The sequence below is a fragment of the Ornithorhynchus anatinus genome, chromosome 9 (genome assembly GCF_004115215.2).
Source record: "Ornithorhynchus anatinus isolate Pmale09 chromosome 9, mOrnAna1.pri.v4, whole genome shotgun sequence".
Classification (NCBI taxonomy): domain Eukaryota; kingdom Metazoa; phylum Chordata; class Mammalia; order Monotremata; family Ornithorhynchidae; genus Ornithorhynchus; species Ornithorhynchus anatinus.
Window position 1 is genome coordinate 41188047 of NC_041736.1, and position 25082 is coordinate 41213128.

At 44.3% G+C, this 25082-nt stretch overlaps 1 protein-coding gene across 2 annotated transcripts; it reads left to right on the top strand.

Annotated features, from left to right (window-relative positions):
• The first annotated feature begins 174 nt into the window (after positions 1–174).
• On the top strand, positions 175–24597 carry HADHA (hydroxyacyl-CoA dehydrogenase trifunctional multienzyme complex subunit alpha). Of its 2 annotated transcripts, none has more exons than XM_001508242.6 (20): positions 175–310; positions 9017–9058; positions 9155–9225; positions 9820–9953; positions 10599–10737; positions 12070–12189; positions 13151–13253; positions 13538–13660; positions 13976–14094; positions 15177–15233; positions 16012–16121; positions 17600–17734; positions 19083–19254; positions 19957–20043; positions 20865–21005; positions 21369–21437; positions 22420–22615; positions 23075–23189; positions 23823–23968; positions 24060–24597. In XM_001508242.6, the coding sequence occupies exons 1-20, from the start codon at positions 244–246 to the stop codon at positions 24203–24205; spliced, it is 2292 nt and encodes a 763-aa protein (XP_001508292.1). In that variant the 5' UTR covers positions 175–243; the 3' UTR covers positions 24206–24597. The 2 variants fall into 2 exon arrangements, with proteins under 2 accessions (XP_001508292.1, XP_007664923.1); XM_007666733.4 differs by lacking the exon at positions 175–310 and adding an exon at positions 5593–5680.
• Positions 24598–25082: the final 485 nt, after the last annotated feature.

Consider the following 25082-nt stretch of genomic DNA (forward strand, 5'->3'; position numbering starts at 1 on the left):
CTATCGCACTTGCCGTCCCTCTCCGGTGGCTTCCCTCCGCCCCCTCCGTTCTCCCGTTGGACGAGGGAGGGTCCCGCCCCGCCGGGGAGGGGGCGGGGAGGGCGGAGGAGGCGCCCGGGGAGCGCGGGCCGAGCAGGCAGTGCGTCGGGCAGCGGGTGTGGGGGGGGCGGGGGGAAGAAGAAGAAGGCCGCCGCGGCCGCCATCTGTGGGGGTCACTGGGCCGCTCGACCTTTTCGTCGCAAGATGGTGGCCGCGCGGGCCATCGGCAGCCTCAGCCGCCTCACCGTCAACGGCCGGAGCCGCTTCCCAGGTGAGGACCGGCCGCGGGGGCCCGGGGAGGGAAGGAAGGACCGGCCCCGGGCCCTCTCAGGCCTGCGGCCTTCCGCAGCCCCGACTCCACACGCCCCCCCCGGGGAGGCTAGAAAAGGCATTATTCTTCATAAATTAGAATAACTTATTATTAATATATTACAATAATCATCATGTTGGGATTGGTTAAGCGCTGACTAGGTGCAGAGCGCTGGTGTAAGCGCTGGGGGAGAGACAGGGGCATCAGGTGGGCCCACGGGAGGCTTCATCCCCATTTGACAGATGGGGGAACTGAGGCCCCGAGAAATTAGTAATAATGTGGGGATTTGTTAAGCGGTGACGAGGTGCAGAGCGCTGCTCTAAGCGCTGGGGTGGTAATAAGAATCATGCTGGTGTTTGTTAAGCGCTGATTAGGTGCAGAGCACTGTTAATAATAATAATAATAATAATAATGTTGGGATTTGTTAAGCGCTGACTAGGTGCAGAGCGCTGCTCTAAGCGCTGGGGTGATAATAAGAATCATGTTGGTGTTTGTTAAGCGCTATGTGCAGAGCACTCATAATAATAATAATAATGATAATGTTGGGATTTGTTAAGCGCTGACTAGGTGCAGAGAACTGTTAATAATAATAATAATGTTGGTATTTGTTAAGCGCTGACTAGGTGCTTAGCGCTGTTCTAAGCGCTGGGGGAGAGACAGGGTCATCAGGTGGGCCCACGCGAGTCTTCATCCCCATTTGACAGATGGGGGAACTGAGGCACAGAGAAATTAATAATAATGTTGGGATTTGTTAAGCGCTGACTAGGTGCAGAGCGCTGTTCTAAGCGCTGAGGTGATAATAAGAATCATGTTGGTGTTTGTTAAGCACTGACTATGTGCAGAGCACTCTTAATAATAATAATAATAATAATAATAATAATAATTATGTTGGTATTTGTTAAGCGCTGACTAGGTGCAGAGCGCTGCTCTAAGCGCTGGGGGAGAGACAGGGTCATCAGGTGGTCCCACGTGAGTCTTCATCCCCATTTGACAGATGGGGGAACTGAGGCCCCAAGAAATTAATAATAATGTTGGGATTTGTTAAGCGCTGACTAGGTGCAGAGCGCTGTTCGAAGCGCTGGGGTGATAATAAGAATCATGTTGGGATTTGTTAAGCGCTTACTATGTGCAGAGCACTGTTAATAATAATAATCATGTTGGTATTTGTTAAGCGCTGACTAGGTGCAGAGCGCTTTTCTAAGCGCTGGGGGAGATGTAGATTCATTCAGTAGTGATAATCATAATATTGTTGGGATTTGTTAAGCCCTGACTAGGTGCAGAGCGCTGTTCTAAGCGCTGGGGGAGACCCAGGGTCATCAGGTGGTCCCACGTAAGTTTTCATCCCCATTTGACAGATGGAGGAACTGAGGCACAGAGAAATTAATAATGTTGGTATTTGTCAAGCACTGACTAGGTGCAGAACACTGTTCTAAGCACTGGGGTGATAAGAATCATGTTGGTATTTGTTAAGCACTTAATATGTGCAGAGCACTGTTAGTAATAATAATAATGTTGGTATTTGTTAAGCACTTACTATGTGCAGAGCACTGTTCTAAGCGCCTGGGGAGATACAGGGTAATAATAATAATGTTGGTATTTGTTAAGCGCTTATTTTGTGCAGAGCACTGTTCTAAGCGCCTGGGGAGATAAGGGTAATGTTGGTATTTGTTAAGCGCTTACTATGTGCAGAGCACTGTTCTAAGCGCCTGGGGAGATACAGGGTAATAATAATAATGTTGGTATTTGTTAAGCGCTTATTATTTGCAGAGCACTGTTCTAAGCACCTGGGGAGATAAGGGTAATGTTGGTATTTGTTAAGCGCTTACTATGTGCAGAGCACTGTTCTAAGCACCTGGGGAGATACAGGGTAATAATAATAATGTTGGCATTTGTTAAGCGCTTATTATTTGCAGAGCACTGTTCTAAGCACCTGGGGAGATAAGGGTAATGTTGGTATTTGTTAAGCGCTTACTATGTGCAGAGCACTGTTCTAAGCACCTGGGGAGATACAGGGTAATAATAATAATGTTGGCATTTGTTAAGCGCTTATTATTTGCAGAGCACTGTTCTAAGCGCCTGGGGAGATAAGGGTAATGTTGGTATTTGTTAAGCGCTTACTATGTGCAGAGCACTGTTCTAAGCGCCTGGGGAGATACAGGGTAATAATAATAATGTTGGTATTTGTTAAGCTCTTATTATTTGCAGAGCACTGTTCTAAGCACCTGGGGAGATAAGGGTAATGTTGGTATTTGTTAAGCGCTTACTATGTGCAGAGCACTGTTCTAAGCACCTGGGGAGATACAGGGTAATAATAATAATGTTGGCATTTGTTAAGCGCTTATTATTTGCAGAGCACTGTTCTAAGCGCCTGGGGAGATAAGGGTAATGTTGGTATTTGTTAAGCGCTTACTATGTGCAGAGCACTGTTCTAAGCGCCTGGGGAGATACAGGGTAATGTTGGTATTTGTTAAGTGCTTACTATGTGCAGAGCACTGTTGTAAGCGCTGGGGGAGACCCAGGGTCATTAGGTTGTCCCACGTGAGTCTTCATCCCCATTTGACAGATGGGGGAACTGAGGCACAGAGAAGTTAATGTTGGTATTTGTTAAGCGCTTACTAGGTGCAGAGCACTGTTCTAAGCGCTGGGGGAGATAGATTCATTGAATAGTGATAATAATAATAATGTTGGTATTTGTTAAGCGCTTACTATGTGCAAAGCACTGTTTTAATCGCTGGGGGAGATCCAGGGTCATCAGGTTGTCCCACGTGGGGCTCCCCGTCTTCATCCCCATTTGACAGATGAGGCAACTGAGGCCCAGAGAAGTGAAGTGACTGGTCCAAATAATAATAATGATGGCATTTGTTAAGCACTTACTATGTGCCAAGCACTGTTCTAAGCACTGGGGGGATATGAGGTGATGAGGTTGTACCATGTGGGGCTCACCTTTTAATCCCCATTTTGCAGGTGAGGGAACTGAGGCAGAGGGAAGTGAAGTGGCTTGCCCACAATCGCACAGCTGAAAGGGGGTGGAGTTGGGATTAGAACCCATGACCTCTGACTCCTAAGCCCAGGCTCTTTCCGCTGAGCCACGCTGCTTCTCTGATGCGGCCCTCAGATGGGGTCCGGAGCCACAACTGCACACGCCCCTATGGAGAGGATAGAAACTTTATTATTATTAATAATAATTAATAATAATAATGGTATTTAAGCATTTACTATGTGCCAAGCACTGTTTCAAGCTGCTGGGGGAGCTAAAAGGTAACCAGGTTGTCCCACGTGGGGCTCCCGGTCTTCATCCCCATTTTATTCACTCATTCAGTCGTATTTATTGAGCGCTCACTATGTGCAGAGCACCGGACTAAGTGCTTGATGAGTGACCCCATTTTGCAGATTATATTTCTTCTCAGAGTTAGGATTAGGATAACCGTGAAGCTCAAAACCTTTCAGGGGTGACCCCACTTCAGACATGCTTTGGAAGCTGTAGGTCCATCTTCACCTCTGCTTTCGGGTGTTAGTATAGTCTGCTGGGATCCTTTGAACCACTCTGCCATCTCTCAGTTGGCAGTGAAAGTTTAATAATAATAATAATGTTGGTATTTGTTAAGCGCTTACTATGTGCAGAGCACCGTTCTAAGCCCTGGAGTAGATACAGGTTAATCAGGTTGTTCCACTTGAGGCTCACAGTCTTAATCCCCATTTTACAGAGGAGGTCACTGAGGCACAGAGAAGTTAAGTGACTTGCCCACAGTCACCCAGCTGACGAGGGGCAGAGTGGGATTTGAACCCATCACCTCTCACTCCCAAGCCCAGACTCTTTCCACTGAGCCATGCTGCTTCTCACAGTGTGTTAAAGTGTTAAGAGTTAAAGTGTGTCAATAAATGTGGAGTACAGTATATAGTATATATAGTATTTATGTAGTATGTAAATGTCGAGGTTCAGGCTTTTTTATTTTTCTCTTTTCAGAATCAGTGCATTTATGTAAGTAGCTCCATGTTCTCAACTCTCAGTGCTTAGTACAATTACTTGCCCATAGTAAGCGCTTAACAAATACCATAATTGTTTTGCCTCTCTTTGTTGGTGTTTAACTGAAGAGAAGCAGCGTGGTTCAGTGGAAAGAGCCCGGGCTGGGGAGTCAGAGGTCATGGGTTCGAATCCCACTTGGCAGCTGTGTGACTGTGGGCAAGTCACTTAACTTCTCTGCGCCTCAGTTACCTCATCTGTAAAATGGGGATTAAGACCGTGAGCCTCACGTGGGACAACCCGATTACCCTGCATCTACCCCAGCGCTTAGAACAGTGCTCTGCACATAGTAAGCGCTTAAATACCAATATTATTATATGTTGCAGTCGATGAGGTCTGTGGTAAACTTTATATTCCCCCGTTAGATTATAAACTCATCTTTTACTTCTGATGTAAGTAAAGCAGAAGCACGCTATGTGACCTTGGGCAAGTCACTTTACTTCTCTGTGCCTCAGTTACCTCATCTGGAAAATGGGGATTAACTGTGAGCCTCACGTGGGACCACCTCATTCCCCTGTATCTACCCCAGCGCTTAGAACAGTGCTCTGCCCATAGTAAGCGCTTAACAAATACCAACATTATTATTATTATTACTACAGTGTCCTCCATGTAGAAGGTTCTGACCCAGAGATAAGATCCTCAGTCCCCTGCATAGCTTCTTTTGCCGAGCTTTTTCTCTTCCCCTTGAAGACAGATGAGACTGCGCAAAGTGGAGGAAGTGCCTGTGGCTGGCTCTAACCCATGCCCAGGAATACCTGATGTGCTCGTGACAAATGCCATGACAGCCCCACCCTCCATACAGCCCTCATTTCTAAGGCTGCAAAGAGCCTGACCGGATTCCTGCAGTCCTGTGTCAGGTCACGTAAGCTCCTAGCGGGCAGGGAGTGTCTACCAACTCTGCTGTATCGTGCTGTCCCAAATTCGACTGTAAACCCGTCAGTGGGCAGGGATTGTCTCTCTCTGTTGCCGAATTGTACATTCCAAACGCTTAGTACAGTGCTCTGCACATAGTCAGCGCTCAACAAATACTATTGAATGAATACCTAGTACAATGCTCTGCACACAGTAAGCGCTCCATAAATACAATTGAATTGAACGAATTGGCGTTCAAGTGGGAGTTTTGTTCTTCACTTTGTGAGACTGAAATTTCACCTTGTACTTATGCTCACTGTAACAACTGTGCGTTATTCCGTTTTAGGACTTCTGCTCCACGTTGGTGCAAGGGTGAGGCTAGAGATTTTTACTGCCTCCTTTACACAGAAAGATGATATGTCCTGGTAATCTAATCACTAGGAACATTTATCGAGAATGTAAGAGTTATGAACCCTTTTGACCTTGGGCAAATCACTGACACCAAAAGGTTGACCTTATTTACCTTTAAAGATCTATTGGAAGAGAGGTGTGGATTAATTAATTTAGGTAAAGAATTGCTAAAATATCCATGATAATGAAGATATTTTTAAACTAGATGCTGGTGGGAGATTAAATCTGAGTCCTTTGAGGGTGATCTGTAATCCTAAATATTAACCTTAGGGTGATCTGTAATCCTAATATTAACCTTATGCTTGCTGCTAAATCAGTCTGTTTTCTTTGAAGGAAAATATTTTTGACCACAAACCAAATTTATCACTAAGGTGCTTCTAAATTCCACTCTTCAAAAAGACAGTTACATTAGTTTCTAATGTAATTTACAAATTAGAAATTAGCAGAAAGTCAAAGTGACTGGGGTGTGTATATATACCTTCATTTGTTGTTGTTTTAAAGGGCCCAGTTATGGGTTATCGATTTTTTTCCACCCTTTCCCAAAGATAAATTTCAAGTGATGGTGTTTAGCTTATAAAATAATCAAAACATTCAGGCCTAAAATCCTATTAATTGCGTCACATGAACTACTGGTCTGGTGGAATTTAAATTTGAAGGTTTTTTTCAAAGTCCTGGAGCATGTGCTTGCTTCCTCTCCTCCCACTCAAGCATGATTAAAAAGTGGGACAAAGGTTATTTTCCATCCAAGGCTTTGTTGGTATGTAGACCAAAGTGCAAAGTGGTGGTAAAGGGAGCCTTGGCAAACAAATGAAAGGCTGGGGTGGAGGTGCAGTAGATGTGCTTTGAGGTATGCCCCAATCCCTGTCAGCCCCCACAAAGGCCTGAAGTCAAAAGTCAAAGGGGTGGTGGAACTTGGAAAACAAGAGCAGCAGAATGGTGTAATGGATAGAGCACAGGCCTGGGAGGCAGAAGGTTTAATCCCAGTTTCGCCACTTGCAGGCCGTGTGACCTTGAGCAAGTCACGTCACTTTTCTGTGCCTCATTTACCTCATCTGTAAAACGGCGATTGAGACTGTGAGCCCCAGCTGGGTTAGGTGTGTCCAACCCGATTTCCTTGTATAATAATATTGGTATTTGTTAAGCGCTTACTATGTGCAGAGCACTGTTCTAAGCCCTGGGGTAGATACAGGGTAATCAGGTTGTCCCATGTGAGGCTCACAGTTAATCCCCATTTTCCAGATGAGGTAACAGGCACAGAGAAGTCAAGTGACTTGCCCACAGTCACACAGCTGCCAAGTGGCAGAGCTGGGAGTCGAACCCATGACCTCTGACTCCGAAGCCCAGGCTCTTTCCACTGAGCCACGCTGCTTACCCTTGTACCCATCCTGGTGCTTAGTACAGTGCCTGGGACTTAGTAAGCACTTAGATACCACAATTATTATTATTATTATTTTTATTAAAGAAACCATGTGGTCCTGGGAGTCAGAGGATCTGGGTTCTAACCCTGGCTTTCCCAATTGCTTGCTGCTTGACTGTGGGCAAGTGACTTAATTTCCCTGTGCCTCACTTCTTCTGTTTTCCCTCCTACTTAGACTCTGAGCCCCATACAGGACAGGGACTATGTCCAACCTGTTTAACTTGTTTCTATACCAATGCTTAGTAAGTGCTTAACAAATACCATTAAAAAATGAACAAATTTGCCCTCCTACCCCACTGTCAATCAGTGGTATTTATTGAGCACTTACATCACACTGTGCTAAGTGCTTGGAAGAGAAAAAGACAGTAGAGTTGGTAGACAGATGGGGGCTGTCTAAAGCTAGGTGAGGACTGTCCTCCGTCTGTCCTTTACACACCTTCCCTCTCTATTATGGATTCCATTATTTCTGCCAGTTATAATTAATGTAATTTAATGTCTGGAAGTAATCTTAATAAAACTGACAGGACCTATTTTGGGGACTTGGCTGTATGGGAAGATTTTGTACAAAAGAAGAGTTTCCCTGAAATTGGCTTCACTTGGATGTGCCTCCATTTCTGTTTTCAAAGTGCATTATCATTTGTAGATTTACTGCTGCAGTTTTCCCAGGATCTAGTAATAGAGAACTCACTTTAGTGAACAATGTATATGGGCTAAGTGGGAGCAGTAATAGTATTTACTAAGTATACTAAGTATACCAAGTATACTAAGTGCTGGGAGATAATATAAGGGTGGGAATTTGTCATGGTCCCTCTCTGGAGAGGCTCACAATATAAGAAGCAACAAGTATTATTTCCTGTTAAAGTAGGCCTTCTGTTTTGGGTTTGAAACTACTGCAGTTGGAAGATCTAAATACTTCTTTTCTCCATTTTTGGTGACAGAAGGCAAATAACAGTTATTAAGTGCCTCTATAGTCAATGTAGTTTGGAACACTTTAGTGTACCAAATGTACATCAGAACAGATACTCCAAATGCAAATTTTGCCATAGTATTAATGCCTTAAAGTTTTTAAATTTCTCTCCCCATGTAAATTTTAATCTCATGCCAAGTGGGAATGCAGACAGTTCCTCAGTACTGTATGCTTTCATCATGCATTTTGGGTAGAACTTATTTGGGAATTAGAGAACGTTCCCCCCTCTCCCCAGAATGAATCAGTGTAGAATCAAAAATGTTGGAAGAAATGGTTTTGTGCATGTGCCTGGCATTGGACAGGATGGAAGTACTACAGCACATGCTTTCTCTAATGCAAGGTCTCTCAGGAACAGAAGAGCTAACCGTATTCAACTTAAAGTCTAAAGTCATGCAACTTGATTTGTTTTTTTTTTTGGTGGCTGGATTGAAACTGGGTTTAATTATCAAGCTGCCATTGATGAGATCTTTCTTCTTGCTGTAGGTACGGGGAAATATAATGTGGCTACTGGTTGTTGATGTTCATAAATTTTGCTTGATCCAACCCATTTATTGGAGTTCTCTCTCTGTGGCAAAATAGATCTACGATCATGCTTGTTGAAAGTTTTTTTTTTTTGAATAAAAAACAGTATTTGGTATTAGATGTCTAATTTTAGTGGCCATTTAATTCAACTTGATGTGACATTTCTATAATGGAGACAACCTTGATCCCACTGTCCCATTAGTTGAGATAGCTCATGTCTGAGACACAGTTTACATCTGTGCTGTCTCGGAGGATCACTTTGCAGGTAATTTACTGCTTAATTGTAGAAATGGTCCCAAGCCCGGTAGTTGACATTAGTGAAACAGCACTGTATGACTAGGTATTGCCTGGTGAACCTATTTTCATTGTGAATTTTCTATCATTTGTCAGAGCTACATCATATATTCCAGTGCTATAGAAAAGTTTTTAGTTTACTCTTTTTCATTGGTATTTAACTTTAATACTTTTTTCTTATAGGTTATGTCTCCCGAAACTTTACTCAGTCTTCCACTTTACTATGTAAGTTTTCCAAAGCTTACTGTACTTCACATTTTTCTTACAGAATGGCTTAGCAGAAAATATGCTTACCAATCAATATTTCCTTTCTGTTTCTAGCCAGAACCCATATTAACTATGCCGTCAAAGGGGATGTGGCCGTGGTCCGAATCAACTCCCCAAATTCAAAGGTACTTGGTTGCCTAACTTGATGCTATTTTACTACATTACAGTTTTTCAATTCACTCCACCTAGTGATGCAGAATCGAGACATGTGAACAACTGTTTTTTTGTTTTGTTTTTAGTGGTATTTTTTTAAGTGCTTACTATGTGCCAGGCACTGTACTAAGTGCTGGGGGAGATACAAGATAATCAGGTGGACTCAGTCCCTGTCCTACAAATGTTTCACAGTCTTAATTCCCATTTTACAGATGAGGTAACTGGCACAGGGAAGTCAGATGACTTGCCCAAGGTCACACAGCCGACAAGTGGCAGAGCCAGAATTAAAACCCAGGTTCTCTGACTCCTAGGCCTATGCTCTTTCCATTAGACCATGCTGCTTCCATATTTGCCCTCCCCTTTAGCCAAGATTTTGGGAGCCAAACCCACCCCTCACTTTGAACTACTATGGATACAAAGTTTTAAGCTCAGGAACAGAGTCCTGAAGCAGAAAGTGGTTTTGTATTGCCTTGGCTGCTTTCCAAATATTGGATAAAGCATCTCTTTAGGACTTAAGTCCTTACTGTTAAACTTTGACCGTACTTCTGTGTGCTTACTTTTGAAAGGTAAACACTCTGAACAAAGAGTTGAAGTTGGAGTTCATGCAAGTAATGAATGAGATTTGGGCCAGTGAAGCCATCAGAAGTGCAGTCCTCATTTCAGCAAAGCCAGGCTGCTTTATTGCTGGTGCTGATCTCAAGTAAGTTTAAAGAAAAGAAACTCTGTCTTACGGTTTGCTGGTGATACATTTCTTCAGGTGTAAGGAAGGCTTCCACTCTTGTAAGTAGAGTTTTTGTTTTTTTGAAGAGAAAAACCACCATTATTACTATCATTTTTTACCAATATTCCCTACAGTTAAATCACAAGTACCAAGGGAGGTAACAAGACTAGCAAATAAAGCTAATGGACATTTATCTAAGAATTTATCTAGTTTTTCTCAGCATTATTAAAATATATTGTCAGTAGTCATATTATCAGAGGTGCGTTTTGGTTTCTCTCTTGCTGAACAACTCTGACTTTTGAGAATCTTTTATTGCTTCTAGATTTAGCATAATATCCTCTGGTAAAATGTTTCCCGTAAATGGGCTGATATGCTGTCCAGAAAATCTTCTTGTTACAGTGTTTTATTAGTCTGTTATAAAACCAAAGATGAAATTGACACTCCCATTTCAAGTTCTGGCACTGGGGATTTATTTAAGAATACATGGAGAACAGTTGCTAGTTACTGAAGTCTACTTATATTTTTGGTCATTATTGACTAATTTTTTTGGTTTGGGAACATGTGGGTTTATGTGCCTTTTACTAAGCATTACTTTCTATTTCCTGCTTTTCTTGGAAATTGCAGCATGCTAGCAGATTGTAAGAGTCCTCAGGAAGTGACACAACTATCTCAAGAAGGACAGCAAATGCTGGAGAAGCTTGAAAAGTCCCCGAAGCCTATTGTAGCTGCCATCAGTGGATCCTGCTTGGGAGGAGGACTGGAGGTATGGCCTTGTATTATGGCTAGTAAGCCTTATTTCAGGGCATTGCTATGAGAAAGACGATGGATTTCCTAACATAAGAAGCATAGAGGAGCAGTGTGGCCTAGTGGAAAGAGCATGAGCCTGGGAATCAGAGCACCTGGTTCTAACCCTGGTTCATCCAGCTTGCCTGCTGTGTGACCTTAGGCAAGTCACTTCACTTCTCTGTGCCTGTTACCTCATCTGTAAAGTGGAGATTAAATCCTCCTCCTGCCAGTTTAGACTGAGAGGCCCATGTTGGAGAGGTACTGTGACAACCTGATAAACTTTAATCTAACCCAGCGCTTAGAACATTGCTTAACAAACAGGAGGCATTTAACAAATACCGCCCCCCCCCGAAATACAAATTAAAAAAAATAAACCAACTCAGGAATAATTCCTATAGAGACTTCACATAAGAGTCATTATTCAGAGTCAGAATCAACAGCATCACTATTCATAGAGTTCAAATCTATAATAGGAGTACCCAGATCATTTAACTAATCTAAGAGGAAAACCAGACTTTGCATCATTTTATTAAGCTATTGACCAGCTTTTAATACTGTCAGCTGCCTGTTCAGCATGGGGACCTAGGAGATGGGCTTCAGGCTAAGCAGGCAGTCTGAAACCTTCATGTAGAATTACTCTGTGATGCAGAGATCACATCTTCTGTTATAATCCCCCCCAGCAGTTGGATACGTAATCTTACAGTTAGGCTCATAGAGTGTGTTGCAGATTTGTTTCCTCCTTGAGACCAGGGACTTGTCTTCTACTTCTCTGTTTAATACACAGAAGCTTCAGCTAAAAAATCTTGTACTAAGTAAATACTTTTACTACTTAGAGCCTTGCATGGATTCAAATTCTGGAGTTCAGTTTGCCCCCAGACTAAATCAAAGTTTATCCCACCTTAGGTTGGTCTGTGCATGCACTGACTTTTAAAAATGTTCTTGTTTCTCAAGAGTTGAACAAATAGCATTTTTTTGTGGCTCTGGACTCTAGTTTGGAAGGCCAGATTCTCCTTCAGGATGAAGCATTTTGCCTGGAAATCCCCATAAGTTATAATTAGGGAAGTTGTCAGTTACTCTTACAGAAATGGTGGCTTCTAGATACTGAATGTTTCCTTTGCTCAAATTTGTCCCTTTACTGCAATTTTTTCTCCAGTCTTTGTGATCAGCTTTTGTAAATATTTGCCTGCAGTTTCCAAGTTAGAATCTGGTGAACAGATCCACCCCCCTTTTTTTTTTTCTGAAGTTAAAAATTCAAATTGCTGCAGAGTTACGTGCACTAACATTCTTCTTTCCTCTATGTGTTTTGAAGCTTGCCATCGCCTGCCAGTACAGAATAGCAACAAAAGACAAAAAGACTGTATTGGGTGTTCCTGAAGTGCTACTGGGGATATTGCCAGGGGCGGGAGGCACACAGAGGCTCCCAAAGATGGTACGTTAAGACTCTTAAGGACCATACTGCCATTCAGAAGAGAGTGTGTTTGCCTATCTTCCAGGCATTGCGGAAGCACAAACTTATGAGTTGACAGTTCAGGATCAAACTCTTTCCTCCCCTTCCACTTCCCCTTCTTCCTTAGACAAGTCATTTGCTTTTTTTTTTTCCTTTTTTTGGTGCACCAGTTTCCCAATATGGAAAGGCAAGAAATTAATGGTTTTTCTAGAATTGTAAAGCCAATAGCCATCCATAGTAGATATGTCAACCACTCCGAGTTGTCTTTAGTGGTAACCTCCTCCATTGTACTGTTCCTGAATTCCACTTATCCTTTAGCCATGGAATATCTGTATTACACCTTTTCAAATCATATAGCTTGAAGCCAGTGGAGAGCATGCTAACTGTATAGTTCTGAAGAACTTGGAAGCAGGGCTAGATGTGGAGGCTGTTGTGGAACTCATTGGAACTGTAACGAAGCTGCATCTTGGACCTGGGCCCACACCTGACCGGGCCAAGAATGGACTTAATTTTTGTTTTTGATGTTGAGGGGGGAATATAGGTATTGTTTTATCTTCCCCAACTTCTCTCTAGCCTCTCCCAGAGAAGCTATGTCTGCACGTCACCACGCCACTCAGAGAAGAACAAACACCTATAGGGTTTTTTGGTGGTTGGTTGCTTGTTTTTTTTTTCCACACACATTCCCCTTCCTCTCTTTACCTCCCCATCCAATAGGTTCTTGAAAGTTTACATAAGCACCCTGGGGTGGCATGAAGGCCCCTGAAGGAGTGTGCTGGGCTGGGTGGTGAGGGTTGCCAATCCCTGAGAGAGACACCATGGTATTTTCTGGTATGATAAATCAGTGACCAAAAAACCCCCTCACAAAACATGCAACTTAATTTCTTATGGTAGTTGTTCATCTGTTATTTTCCAAACTCCCTCAACTCTTGATTGTTGTTTCCAGGTGGGTGTCCCCGCTGCCTTTGACATGATGCTTACTGGTAGAAACATTCGTGCTGACAGAGCAAAGAAGATGGGACTTGTTGACCAATTGGTGGAGCCTCTGGGTAAGAATCCAGTGTGCGAGATCCACAGTGTCCCAGACTCGGGCTTTTGAGAGACCTAAGGGAATGAACAGCTCCTCTGTATGGATGGAGCATGTCTTTGATCTTCCTTAGATAATAAGATGGGTACTTGTAAACCGAAGGAAGTGTCTGTGTTTGATTTCTGTCCAAAGTGACCATTCCTTCCATTGATGGCAGGTGAAGTTCAACTCCTCCCTTTCCTCCCTGCTAGCCTGTTTAGTTCAAATACCTTCTTCCTACATTATAATCTTAGTATGTATTTACAGGACCAGGTTTGAAAGCTCCAGAAGAAAGGACAATTGAATACCTTGAAGAAGTAGCCGTTACTTTTGCTAAAGACCTAGCTGATAAAAAGGTTTCTGCCAAGAAGAACAAGAGTCTGGTGGAGAGTGAGTATTCCTGCAGCACTATGACTTACTCCCATTTAAACTGAGTGGAGGAACTAAACCGTGATGTCAATTGTCAGTATAGTCCCTGAGAGGGAAGCAAGAAAGGATGTGGATTTCTCTTCGAGAGGCACAGCCTGTTTCCTCAACCTGACTGAAAAGTGCTGGCATTGGGAGTTTCACTGTGCCTTAACAAAAGAGAAGAATTCTTTTTTAAAAACGTTGGAGGTTCTCAGTATTGCTGCAATTTACCGAAAGTCCTGATAGGAGAGAATTGGGTCTTCCTGATTGGCCCCTGAAAGCATTTTTCCTTTGCAGAGGTGACATCCTACGCCATGACAATTCCATTTGTCAGGCAACAGATCTACAAAACAGTGGAAGAAAAAGTTAGAAAGCAGACCAAAGGGCTGTATCCTGCTCCCCTGAAGATCATTGATGTGAGTTCTCTTTCCCAATTTTCATTATTCCAGGGTGTCAGCAGTGCTTTATCTGGGTACTATTCCAGACGGTGTGTGCTCCCTTTCCCTCAGGAGGTGCCAGAAGTATGATGTGACTCCTTAATGTAATTTTAAGAGCAGATGGAGTAACTTCAGTTCCCCTCCCAAATATTTCTCAACTGAATCATTTCTCTCATTAAAGGGTGCTTATACCTTGTGAGCACTTGTGATTTTGTTGGATGTGCTTTTAGTTTTGGTTCTTAGATGTGCTACCACCATCATCCCTGACCCCATTGATCTTGCCCACTACTTTATCAGTAAAATAGAAATCCCCCACATCTCCTCACTTCGGGCAGGCACACCATTTCATGGTTCCCATCTTGCTTCATCTTCTTTATGAGTGTTCAGTCTGTGGCAGTACTTTCAACAACCTTCTGCCTCCTGCTATCTGCCAAGTCATTTCCCTTTTATCCTTTAAAATCCTGCTTTATCCTGTTGTTCCGGTTACAACCTCCCTTTTGGCCCCAATTAGATGGCTTGCTCTTATTATGAAAGTTACCTAACTGGTTCTGTGTTTCTAGTTTTTGATTTTAAGGACCTTGAGGGTAGGACATGGGTTTTCTTTTTTGTCAGTAGTGTTCTCCAAATCACCTGCATAAAATTCAAGCTTGCCTTCCTTGTGCATGCTTAATAAATATTACTGATTAATTGCCTGGGTTCCCAGAGAACAGGATCAAAGGTATGCCATAGGTCACTGGAGCTAGGAACAGAAATTGGAGCACTTGACTCCCATTTGCCCTGTCTTACGTCTCTTCCTTTCTCCCTCGCCAAATAGCTACTGGGCTAATGAACAACCTCAAAAGTGGTTTCCAAAGTAAAGTGGGCCCTATGAAGCTAAGTTCTACCTTCTGCCCTTTCCCTCCAACTCATATATAAGGAACAACAGTGGTGTGGTGTAAGGTTATCTTTCCATATGTGGCTTAGTTTTCAAAGTTGACATTTGAGCAAAATCATTCAGTGCCCTCTAGAACCAAGCTATCATTCTAGATCAGAAATAAAATTATTGGTATTTTGTCTCTTAGGTTGTTAAGACTGGACTTGAAGAGGGGAATGATGCTGGGTATCTGTCGGAATCCCAGGTAAAGTCAGGACTGTGAGACTTCTTCCTTTCTACTCTTATAAAACCATTTCTTGGGCATTGCTAAGGTTTGAGTAGGCTTACCCACTGTGTAACTGGGAAGGAAAGTAATTCTGCTGAAGTGCACGTGGATGTTAGAGTTGCTTCCAGCTGATATTGGTTTGACTTACATACCCCATCTGTCTCAGTGAATCAGAAAGCTGATCAGAAAATGTCACTGGAAGTAGGCCCTCTATACTCTTGCATAGGCAGCAGTCTGCTGAAGGTAATGCTAGGTCATCGTGTCTGAACCTGCAGTCTGCATAATTGGCAGATAGAATAAGGTGGTGCCAAAACATGTATGCAAGAATGAGGACCTGGCTGGAATAACAGCGGTGAAGCTTGCTTCCGACAGTGCAAAATGAAGCTTTATTCTTGGATCACTAAGACCTTAATAAGTGCTAAATGCTTCTTGGTTGGGCTTCCCTGATTATTTGTGGTTAAAATAATCAGTTCAGACTCCTGGAGAAGAGAAGTCAAATGACTATTCCAATTCCTTAGCACCTAAAGTCTTTTAGAAATCAGTGGCTTGGAAGTGCTACTATAAGAAACACTTAAGGGGAGAAAGGCTCTCCTGAAAATAGTCTGTAGCATCACTTAGTAATTGGGACAGCTATTTTAGATCATTCTTTATTGAACAAATCTTGCCACAGAGCAAACTTAATTGCTTAATTCAGAACCTGAATTGTGGTAATGTTTGTTTTGTTTTGGTTTTTTCCCTCTCTTTCTCTCCCCTTCAGAAATTTGGTGAACTTATAATGACCAATGAATCCAAGGCTTTGGTTGGACTCTACCATGGTCAAGTTCTGTGCAAGAAAAATAAGTTTGGGGCCCCTCAGAAGGATGTCAAGTAAGTTCAACCTGTTAGTCCACAGCCTAGGACTTCTAAAGATGTGTAATCTCCTCTGGGCCAAGTTCAAAGGCCAGTTCCCTGAATTCTTCTTGACTTCTACGCTGCCTTCAAAGCAATTGACCATGTTTTTAAAGTGGGAGTCTTCACCTCTCACTACTTAACTGAGCGTTTTCAAATTCCATTCAGACCTTTTTCAGTGACACTTGTTTCCCTGCAGTAAATTGAAAATACTGATGTTTGGATTTGTCAGGATTTATGTGAAAAAGAGATCTGTGGTTTGAAAGTAAAATTGGTGGACTTTCTCTCTGCATATGTAGTCTTGTGTTATCACCTGACACTTTCTGGAAAATGGATGTTTCAAAGATGGCTCTGAGTCACTTGGTTGACCCTGGCATCTTTGACCCATATCAGATCTTACTCACTGTTGCTCTTCCAGCCCTCCTCCACTCTTGTATGTATTGTATCTACCCCAGCGCTTAGAACAGTGCTTGGCACATAGTAAGTGCTTAACAAATACCAACATTATTATTATATTATGACAGAAATAGGGTTCACTGCTTGGCCTTCCTGCTTTGAAGACAGAAAATCAGTAAAAACCACAACCCCAGCTTTTCAAGACAGAGTTGAAGCGGAATCAGTTCTTACTCTTTGATAAAAATAAGTCTTGTTTCTGTAGCTTGATGGTTAACTTTTGAGGTTATTGAGTCTGGGCTTTTTTGTTGTTGTTGTTGTTGTTGTTTGTTAAGGAAGGAAAAAAATCCTCTTAAAACCTTTACTTGGTTTAATACTGAAACAGTAAGGTGGTATCTCTTATCCTTTTAAGAAGAAGGAAAGGCCCTATACACTTGAAGTGTATGTGTGTGTGTGTAACTGAGATGGACAAAGTAATATCAAGAAATTTCACCTAGTCTTTCTGTCTTTAAGTAGCCGAACAATTTGATAAAGGAAGAAATAATTCCAAACAAATGACAGTCATGACTGTGGTTTTGTGGGTTTTCTTCTGCACAGAATGAGCCCGGTATGAGGAAATAGAATGTGCTTCTTAGTTCTAGGGCCGATTAGAAAATTACCAGGAAGACAGTCTGAGCGAAAAGGTCAGCAGAATGAATGCCGTAGTTTCGATTGTGTCCTTCGACTAAGGGTGAGATGGAGACCTCTGGTGGTGCCTGCTGCAGGTCTTTTTCAATACTGCAAGTCAGGCTTCCAATACAGAAATATCATAGAGAAGCTCTTTTTCAGAAGGCCATAAAGGTTTTTTAGAGGAGGCTTTCAGGAAAGGAAATTCTGACAATCCAGTGTTTGAGAAAGCCCTTCCTGAATTTGATCCACATTCGTTTAGTTAGCATGAAATCTACAGCTAGAAAACAAGATATAGCTGGATTGGTCCATGAGGTATTTGGTTTTTGTCCCTCTAGTTTCCTAGAGTAGTCACTGTGTTCAGAATTAGTTGTTTTATCATACTCTTCTCTTTGTAGGCATCTGGCTATTCTTGGAGCAGGGCTCATGGGAGCTGGCATTGCTCAAGTCTCAGTGGATAAGGGGTTGAAGACCATTCTCAAAGACACCACATTAACAGGCTTGGGCAGAGGACAGCAGCAAGTCTTCAAAGGGTAAGTGTAAGAGTGGAGTCCCCCCTCTGCCCTGCCTCTTCTTCATTTTGTAAGTCATGAGAGTTGAGGGAAAAACATTTTTCAAATATTCCAACTCTCCACCTTCCCAATATTTGGGTTAGTCTACCTCTGAACAAAATGTTGAAAAGCTATAGCCAACCCACATAACCCTGTGAATTTTGGCGACTATCATACCTTATTATTTAAAAGGGAAATTTGGTTTCCCGGAGGATGCAGGAGGAGAGATTGACTTGAGTACATATATCAAAGTGCCACCTGTCCTTTCCAGAAATGAGACCATCAAGCTGATCCCACCAGTGTGTTTGTATAGGGTAATGGTACCAAGGCCTTGGGATAATTATCATCCTTCCTACCTCACCTAACTTTACAAGCAGGAAACCGAACACATAGAGGTGGAATGACTTGCCCAGACTAACTCCAATTGGGGTGGAGCTGGGGTTGGAGCTTATGAACAAGGTGTTGGGGCATCCAGACTTTCAAAACCCACCTCTGTCTCCATCTGACCTCTGTGAAGTTAATTGGCAAGAATTTCTTTCTCCTTTGTTGAGTGAGAAATACTTTTGAGGTCTCTCCCAGCTCTGCCGTTGACTACTCAGTTCCCTCTACCTCAAAATCCACTGTCTCTGTTTTGCCGGTAAACACGACAGCATTTATGCTGTTCTTTATGGCCAGGCCTTACCATAGGACCAATGTCCTGAGGGTTCATCTTTGAATGTCACCTGGGTTTTTGTTAGAGCATAAATGTAAGTCTATGCTTAAGGTGATTCCCTACCACCTATTTTTTTTTCATTTGGGCAAATCTGTTCCATCAACCCCAGTTTTGCTATTCCCTCTTCTTCATCCCTGTTTTGAAGCATTGGCCTTGTTCCCGGTGCCCCTTTTTATGCTGCAGCTCATGGGTGCCCATGTGGTCTCTGCCCCTTGTGAAACTTGACCCACCAAATTGAGGTCGGAAATTGAACCAGAAGGGGTTTCCATCGTCACTTGTGTGCCTAAAAGGTGATACAAGATAGCTTACAACCATTTGGTGGGATTTCCAACGAGACTTTATTAGCGACTGTTGCAGTCTTGGGCTTTGATTTCTTTCCACTAGACACTGGAAGTGTTTCATCTGTGGTCTGCCTTAACATGATAACTGATTAACATGATAAACATCGAGAGCTCTTGTAAAGTACTCCAGTCTCCTTTGGCAGAATAAGGGTCCTAACACTGAATGTGGGTGCTGCGTAAAAGTGAGTTCATGCTGCCCATGAAATAAGAGGACAAATTGAAGTGGCCGTGAAGTGGGGCTATGAGTGGCATTCTGACAGGGAATATGCCTTCCCAGGTTAAATGACAAAGTGAAGAAGAAGAATCTGACGTCATTTGAAAGGGACTCCATCTTCAGCACCCTAACGGGGCAGCTCGATTACCAGGGATTTGAGAAGGCAGACATGGTGATTGAAGCTGTCTTTGAGGACCTCAACATTAAGCACAAAGTGCTGAAGGAGGTGGAAGCTGTGAGTAGCCCAGTCTCCCTTACTTGAACTCTGAGGGAAGAAAGCCTCTTTTGAGTGGAAAGAATGGCAGCGCTTTAGCAATATCAGTCTGGAGCACAAATTTTAAGTCCTGGGTTTGTTGATGCAGTGTCTCGTGTTCAGATGTTCAGGTAGACCCCAAAGGGGAAAAAAAAGTCTTGAACTCAGTAAACCTTCCTTAAATTTGTAGGTGTGTGCTCCTCTTCACACTCAAATGTTCTGCCTCTCATGTTATCCCCAAAATATAAATGGCAGTAAGGATTGCCTCAGGTGTTGATTTGCCAGGAACATTTTGTCAACTTAGGCTTGGGTTATGTCTATATTTGAGTTTTCCCTTTTCAGACCTAGGGGAAAGTCCAAGGTCCCAAATTACCCAGGTAGAAAGATATGCAGTTGCTAATAGTCTTCAGCCTCTCCCCAATCAGAATTTATGGGTGCGTTTTAGTCTCCAGACCAAGAACTCGGAAGTCGGTTACCCTAGATGTGCACAAAAGTGATGTGGCTTAATTTGGAAAGATGATAGAGTGGTTGGTGCTGTCAGCAGTACAGATGGAGAAGCTGGGATGAGGTGTTTTTTTTCTTTTTTATTGATTAGCTTTGCTTCAGACTCTGTATTTCATCTCCAATACCCTGTCGATATGCATTTTTAATGTCTGTGGTGTATGTTATTGGTTTTTTTGTCAGGTAATTCCTGCTCACTGTGTCTTTGCCAGTAACACATCTGCTCTCCCAATCAATGAAATTGCTGCCGTCAGCAAAAGGCCTGAAAAGGTGAGTTTCTGAATTTCCAGCTAAGCTGAACCTCAGGCACCCAGGTGTATTTCCCATGTGGGCTTGTTGGATTTCAACTGAGTGGGCCAGGAGAGGCCTCTCACAAGTTGATTGGAAGTAGGGGGAAATGTAAGTGTGTCAAAAGGGTGGTGAAGCTATTTCTGCCAGTAAAAATTGATATGGAAGGAAGTGTGGTGTCATTGCTTATGTTATTAAATGAATGGACAAGAGGTTAATACTGGGTTATTAGAAGGGAAGTTTTAGAATTGATAGGCAATTTGTTCATAGATGTAAGAATAGATATAGGGATGGCAAACCATTCCTGCAAGCACCCTTTAGTGTTCCTAAGTTCTCTGGCCCTCAGTTTCTGCCTCTGAAAAATGGAGATAAAACATCTACGCTCCCTACCTATTAGATTCTGAGGACCGTGTAGGATAGAGGGTGTTTCTGATCAAGAGGAGCAGCGTGGCTCAGTGGAAAGAGCCTGGGCTTTGGAGTCAGAGGTCATGAGTCCGAATCCCAGCTCTGCCACTTGTCAGCTGTGTGACTGTGGGCAAGTCACTTAACTTCTCTGGGCCTCAGTTACCTCATCTGTAAAATGGGGATTAAGAGTGTGAGCCCCACGTGGGACATCCTGATTCCCCTGTGTCTACCCCAGCGCTTAGAACAGTGCTCGGCACATAGTAAGCGCTTAACAAATACCAACCAACATTGTATCCCCTCCCGTATTTGGCACGGTACTTTGGCTGATAGTAAGCTCTCTTAATAAATACCCTAATCACTGAGCATTTCTCCATTACTTCCTTTCTCTCCTCTGCAAGGTTATTGGCATGCACTACTTCTCTCCAGTGGACAAGATGCAGTTACTAGAGATCATCACGACAGAAAAAACCTCCAAAGACACAACTGCCTCTGCTGTAGCAGTTGGCCTCAAACAGGGCAAAGTCATCATTGTGGTCAAGGTAATAGGACTGTACCAGAGTAGTGGGTAGGATTAGACCCTTCCCAATGTCCCCTGTCCCTAATACCCAATTGCAGCCCCTTAATACAGATCTGCAGATCTGCTTCACGGTGAATTAATGTTTCACTCACCTGTTTATCACCACCGCCTAGTTGTGAGGGGCGGGGACTTCTGGGAATTCTCTGCCGCCTGCCGGGTGATGAAAAGCTGCTCCCTCTTCTGGAGAACAGGAAAGTCTCTGGCATGTTCCTGAAAGTTGGATGGCTCTCCAACTTTTGGAAATGGAGAAATGGAAAGAGTTATTGTTTGAGACACGGAATGCCGTCAAGTGAACCACCTTTGACAGTCTGTCTTCTTTCTTCAGGATGGGCCGGGCTTTTACACCACCAGGTGCCTCGCCCCCATGATGTCTGAAGTTGTCCGGGCTCTGCAGGTGTGTCTTGCCTCCCTGGGCTGGTGGCGGCTCCTATTTTAATGGTGGGATGATGGATGGACTGAGCCAAAATGACCAGGGGGCTCTGAGGGGGCTGAGCCCCAACCCACAGCCGCAGTGTAGGAAAGATGAGCGTGATTTAGTTTCCTTCTTGTCCCCCATTCCCACTCCACCTTTCAGTAGTCCTGGGGAGAAGTATCAACATCTTGCCTCTCCAATCCATCCAGACCCTGGGAAACGCTTATTGTCCTCTTCCTAGCTTCTGTTTCTGCCCGAGTAAGTATCCCACAAACAGCCTGGTCCCTAGGAGCTGATTTGTTACTAGGGTAAACAGGAATGAGATTAATCTGACCAGATTGACCTCTGGAGGATGGACCCAGAAGTGGAGGGTCAGAGTCCTTCTGTTTAGCAGTTCCTCCAAGGGACTAAATCATTCCATCAGCTTTGAGGTCTGGAGTCTCCTAATGCTTGGCAACCTCCGGATTGGCTAGCTTCATCAGTATTGGGAGCCCTGTTTGTCGAACCAAAGCTTCTTCTCCCCCGAGACCCCAGTAATCATCTGGGATTACTCAATTCAACTTAGCTTCCAGTTGTCTTGCAGTTACCTTATCCGCAGGTCAGCGACGTTTGTCTTGTAATGTTGCCCCTGCCCGGCGGGGTTTGGGCTGGGGAAGAGGAGGAAGACACTAGAGACTCCTAGGTTTCTCTGGCTATGCCCCTGCTCATATCCCTTGGCAGGGCTCAAACTGTCCTCCCTTTCTGTGGTAGCTGACACTGGAGAATGTGGCTCTAGCATGGGATACCAGAAATCCAAGTGGGTGTTCAGGCTCCACTATGGTTTGAGGGGCATGTCAGTCTCACCCCCTTGTCTATGTGGGCTTTGATTTGTGCTCCCCTTTATAGGTGCAGCTGAGATACTGTTCTTTCCTGGAGTTTCTTTTCTGCCTTGACCCATGGATGTTCCCTCCCCCACTCTTTGTAGGAAGGCGTTGAGCCTAAGAAATTGGATTCCTTGACCACCAGCTTTGGCTTTCCTGTGGGTGCTGCCACCCTGGTGGATGAAGTTGGTGTGGATGTGGCCGGACACGTCTCAGAGGAGCTGGGCAAAGCCTTTGGGGAGCGGTTAGGCGGTGGAAGCCCAGAACTGCTGAAGCTCATGGTGAATAAAGGCTTCCTGGGTGAGTGCTTCTGAGAAACTGAGGCTGGTCAAGCATGTGTTTCTCTACCAGTACTCACCAGTCAGCCAGCTCAAGAGTATCCCTTACTGCCTGAGACTTCAAAGCATTCCTCAAGTTTAAAGTGAGAAATCTGTTAGCGTTTTCATGGTTGATTGGTATGGGTAGGACAGAGAGAGGAGGTGAGAAACTGAGGCGCATAAGACTTACCCAAACATTCTGCCCATGGAGTCAAGCCCAAGCGTTGCTGCTCTCCCTGAAGTCTCAGGAAGGGGGTCTCAGGGCCTCTACTTTCTTTCCACCCTCATAAGAGGCGTCTCCTATCCTCAAAAGTTACAAGTGCCATATTGGTGCCTCCCTGGAAACTAGGCAAAGGTAGGCAGTAACAGGAAGGCTCCGTCTACACCCACCTGACATAGCCCACTAATTCTCGTCTTCATCTTCTCTCCTTCTCTGCCTCAGGTCGCAAAGCTGGGAAAGGTTTTTATATCTACCAGGAGGGCGTCAAGAACCGAAGTTTGAATTCTGGCATGGATGAGATTCTGACCCAGTTGAGGGTCTCGGCCCGACCTGAGGTGTAAGTCCCGGGGGAGGAGGGGCAGAGTGGGGGAGCTGTGGCCGGAGGAAACACGACATTTACAGGAGAAGCTCCCTCTAGACTGTAAGCTTGTTACAGGGAGGGAAGAATGTGTCCACTAATTCTACTGTACTCTTCCAAGCACTTAATACAGTGCTCTCAACATAGTAAGTGCTCACATATACCGTTGATTGATTTATTTTGCTCCTAATTCCTAACCTCAAGACCCCCATCAGAGATGCAGCTGAGGGCCCACAGGGCAGTAGCAAGAACCTTGCCAGGGCCCCTGCTTCTTGGGGAGGGGCTGTAGGAAATGGCCGCAGAAAGCCTGCCTCCTCTGAGCCCCTTCCCATGTGGAGAGCCTTGTCTCCTTTGCACTGGTGCGGCGAGGTGTGGGACACGGGTAAATGAAGGATTCTTCATGTAAAGTAGCAGCAGTTCTTCCTTGGTCCTAAAACCCAGAACAGGACCTGGACTTACCTGTAAGTCACAGTTCTCCTATAGGGCTGAAGGTTCCCTTGTGATCCCTGGGTTCGAAGCCACTCCAAGTCCTCGGCCTGCCGGTCTCGCTAGCTAAGAACCCCATCTTTCTTAGCCCCGTGGCCGGACTCTCTGATTCCTTTTTACCGACAGCTCCACTGATGAAGACATTCAATATCGACTGGTGACGCGGTTCGTCAATGAGGCAGCCATGTGCCTACAGGAGGGGATCCTGGCCACGCCCGCGGAGGGAGACATCGGGGCAGTGTTCGGGCTCGGCTTCCCGCCTTGTCTCGGAGGTGGGTGTTGGTTGTCTTGATGGTTTGGGCGGAAGGAGGGAGCCCTCCTCGTGGTCAGTCTCTAAACTTTTCCCCTCTGCTGCGTGGCCAGGTCCCTTCCGTTTCACAGACCTGTACGGTGCCCGGAAGCTTGTGGATCGACTCAAGAAGTATGAGGATGTGTATGGGAAACAGTTCACCCCATGTCAGCTGCTGGTAGACCACGCTAACAACCCAGACAAGAAGTTTTATCAGTGAACAGAGCTGGTACCCCTGCTCACTTAAGGCACCAGCCCTCAGGGCGGAGGCCCGTGTCGAGACTCCCGACGGAACGATGAGTAGATTTATTTCCAAGTAATCAAACCGGGGCGGCGGGGCAAGGGGCAGCGGGATTCCGGCACGGCAGCTAGGTGCCCAGTTAGAAGTGCCTTAGGTGTTTACCATCCCTAGGCGGGGCCTGACGATGCTTGGCTGTGACTTGGTTACTGAAGTTCCTGGCGGAAGATGGATTGGAACTTGTTTGTGCTCTTGCCTCAGAGTTTCTCGCCAGGTCAGCCAGGAGTCACCTTAGCTGCCTCTTCTCAGCCTGAAGTGTCGCAGGGTAACTTCCCTTTGTAACAGTAAACCCCAACTATTAATTGCCTCGCTGCCTTTTTCTTCCCCTGAGTTTTTTGTGTTATTTTGCCTGTGTCCCTTTCTTTCCTGAAAAGCCACTCTTGTTTTTTGGGAACCAGCAGGAATTGAGCTTATTGGTTGGGTGGGAAGGTGGGAAGGATCAGGTTTGGGGTTAACTCTCCAGACAACTTGATAGCTTCCTGCTGCAGGGAACAAGGGCCGAGCAAGGGGGAAGAGGCCTTGGAACTAGGAAGTACAGACAACTAATCTGTTGTAATATCCTGGGCTCATAGATGGGACTCATCTGCTTTTGCTTCTCCTTTCCTGGCTCTTGGGTCCCTTCTCCAGGGCTGCCTTAGTTTTTCTAACTGCAGAGCAGTTAGGCCATACCAGGCCCCACTAAGGGAGTTAGGTGAGGACCAAGCACACTGAAGCAAATGGGAGGAATTTTTTGTTGGTTTTTAAATGGTGTTTAAGAACTTACTATGTGCCTGGCACTGCACTAGGGTTGATAGTAGTT